Source organism: Salvelinus namaycush, chromosome 37 (genome assembly GCF_016432855.1).
Source record: "Salvelinus namaycush isolate Seneca chromosome 37, SaNama_1.0, whole genome shotgun sequence".
Classification (NCBI taxonomy): Eukaryota; Metazoa; Chordata; class Actinopteri; order Salmoniformes; family Salmonidae; genus Salvelinus; species Salvelinus namaycush.
The window spans coordinates 30,124,198-30,127,076 of NC_052343.1; the positions used below are offsets into that span (position 1 = coordinate 30,124,198).

The 2,879-nt window shown below is 37.5% G+C and overlaps 1 protein-coding gene across 1 annotated transcript in view; it reads left to right on the forward strand.

Annotated features, from left to right (window-relative positions):
• zgc:158766 (uncharacterized protein LOC100009641 homolog) overlaps positions 1–1,133 on the forward strand; it is a 23,791-nt gene extending 22,658 nt beyond the window's left edge. Inside the window, exons 6-7 of the mRNA XM_038976478.1 lie at positions 526–649; positions 1,025–1,133. Coding sequence (XP_038832406.1) covers positions 526–649; positions 1,025–1,133 — 233 coding nt within the window. The remainder of the gene's footprint in view (positions 1–525; positions 650–1,024) is intronic.
• The last annotated feature ends 1,746 nt before the right edge of the window (positions 1,134–2,879 follow it).

Consider the following 2,879-nt stretch of genomic DNA (forward strand, 5'->3'; position numbering starts at 1 on the left):
GTGACATATGAAGTGTTTACTCCCATGTGACATATGCAGTGTTTACTAACATGTGACATATGAAGTGTTTACTCCCATGTGACATATGAAGTGTTTACTCCCATGTGACATATGAAGTGTTTACTGCCATGTGACATATGAAGCTTGGGCCGCATGTTTTCAGTAGGAGTGGGAATGTTCTATGTAGAATAATAGGAGCCTATTAAATGACTTAGACTGGATCAGATGTGGGTAAGAGGAGATGCCATCCTGAACTAAAGCGGTATGTTGAGCTGTGCTGTGGGTCCTGGGATGACGACAAACACTTAACAACAGACAGGTCACTTTCTCTACATCCCAAATAGCAACCTACAGTTTTCCCTTTGTAGTGCACTACTTTTGAACAGGGCCCATAGGATTTTGGTCAAAATGTAGCGCACTACTTTATATAGAGATTAGGGTAGCATTTTGGAAGCACTCATAGTGTCTACTTGACTATGAGTGAGCGCTGACCCCCCCCCCCCTCTCTCTCTCTCTCTCCTCCAGGTAACAGAGACCTCAGCGGGCGGGCGGTGCTGCAGGTGTGCACGCGGGGGAGGGTGTGGGCTGGGGAGAGCTGCACGGCCAAAGACCTCACCTGTCTCCTGGGTTACTACTATTCAACGCTCCGGTCAGTCAGTCAACCACCCCGCCACACTCAGGTTTCATCTGTTGAAACCCCATCCAGGCTTTAGTTATTGGATGGTGTTCCTTTTAAGGGGGCATTCTGGGATTCAAACAAATAACAAACCAGATACCCCAACATGTTTTGGTAAACAGCTGAGAAATGGGTCTGGAGAAATGTAACCACTCTCATAACGGGGCTATATATATATATATATATATAATTTTTTATTTTACCCTTATTTTACCAGGTCATTTGACTGAAAACACATTCTGATTTACAGCAACGACCTGTGGAATAGTTACAGGAGGGGAGAGGAGGGATGACGCAAGGACTAATCATTCACAAGATCACCCTGATGGGTTTTGTTTCTGGTTTCAGGAGCGAGAGGCGGGACCAAGGCCTTACGGTGCTAGTGGACACCAGGAGACAGCAGCCCAGTCCTGCTCTGTTCTCATCTCTGTCTGAACTCCAGGTGAGAGCTTTCTAATGACAATAATATTGTCTGCATCCCGAATGGAACCCTATTCTATCTACAGTGTAGTGCACTACTTTTGACCATAGGACCCATAGGGCTCTGGTCAAAAGTAGTGCACTATAATATAGAGAGTAACATGCTATTTGGGACTCAATCATCTCTTCCTGAACTCCAGGAATGAGCTTTCAACGGAAAATAACATGTCATCACCACCACGTCCCACATGAACTATCCTCAGGCTGTTTCTTTACGTCCTCCTGATTCTTAACAATGTTTCCATGGTGTTAAGAAATGTTCTTTCACTGTCACTACACTCTAGTATAGTACAATAGCAATGGTATAGTATAGTACTGCAGTAATGTTAAAGTATAGTACTGTAGTAATGGTATAGTATAGTACTGTAGCAATGCTCTGGCACAGTACTATAGCAATGTTCTAGTATAGTACTATAGTAATGTTCTAATGTTCTAGTATAGTACTGTAGTAATGATATGGCATAGTACTATAGTAATGTTCTAATATAGTACTATAGTAACATTCTAGCATAGTGCAATGGTAATGTTATAGTATAATGCTGTAGTAATGCTATAGCACAGTACTGTAGCGATGTTCTAGTATAGTACTATAGTAATGTTCTGGCATAGCACTATAGCAACGTTCTAGTATAGCACTATAGTAATGCTCGAGTATGGTGCTATAGTAATGGTATAGTATAGTACTATAGTAATGTTCCAATATGGTACTATAGTAATGGTGTAGTATAGTACTATAGTAATGTTCTGGTATAGCGCTATAGCAATGTTCTAGTATAGTACTATAGCAATGTTCTAGTATAGTACTATAGTAATGTTATAGTATAGCACTATAGTAATGTTATAGTATAGTGCTATAGTAATGCTATAGTATAGTACTATAGTAATGTTATAGTATAGCACTATAGTAATGTTCTAGTATAGTACTATAGTAATGTTCTAGTATAGTACTATAGTAATGTTATAGTATAGTGCTATAGTAATGTTATAGTACAACAGTAATATTATAGTACTATACTAGTAGTACTGTGGCAATGTTCTAGTGTAGTGCTATAGTAATGTTCCAGTATAGTACTATAGCAGTATAATAGCGTAGTGCCGTGGTAATGTTTTAGTATAGTACTATAGCCATGTTCTAGTATAGTACTATTCCAATGTTCTAGTATAGTACTGTAGTAATGTTTTAATGTTCTAGTATAGTACTATAGTAATGTTCTAGTATGGTACTATAGCAATGCTCTAGTATAATACTATAGTAATGTTCTAGTATAGTACTATGCAATGTGCTAATGTTCTGGTATAATACTATAGTAATGTTCTAGTATAGTACTATAGTAATGTTCTAGTGTGGTACTACAGTAATGTTCTAGTATAGTACTATGATACTGTTTTAGTATAGTACTATGGTAATGTTATAGTATGGCAATGTACCAATGTTCTAATGTTGTAGTATAATACTATTGTAATGTTCTAGTATAGTACTATAGTAATGTTCTAGTATAGTACTATAGTAACGTTCTAATGTTCTAGCATAGTACTATAGTAACATTCTATAGTATAGTACTATGGCAATGTTATAGTATGGCACTGTAGCAATGTTCTAATGTTGTAGTATAATACTATTGTAATGTTCTAGTGTAGTACTTTAGTAGTGTTCTAGTATAGTACTATAGTAATGGTATAGTATAGTACTATGGTAATGTTATAGTATGGCACTGTAGCAATG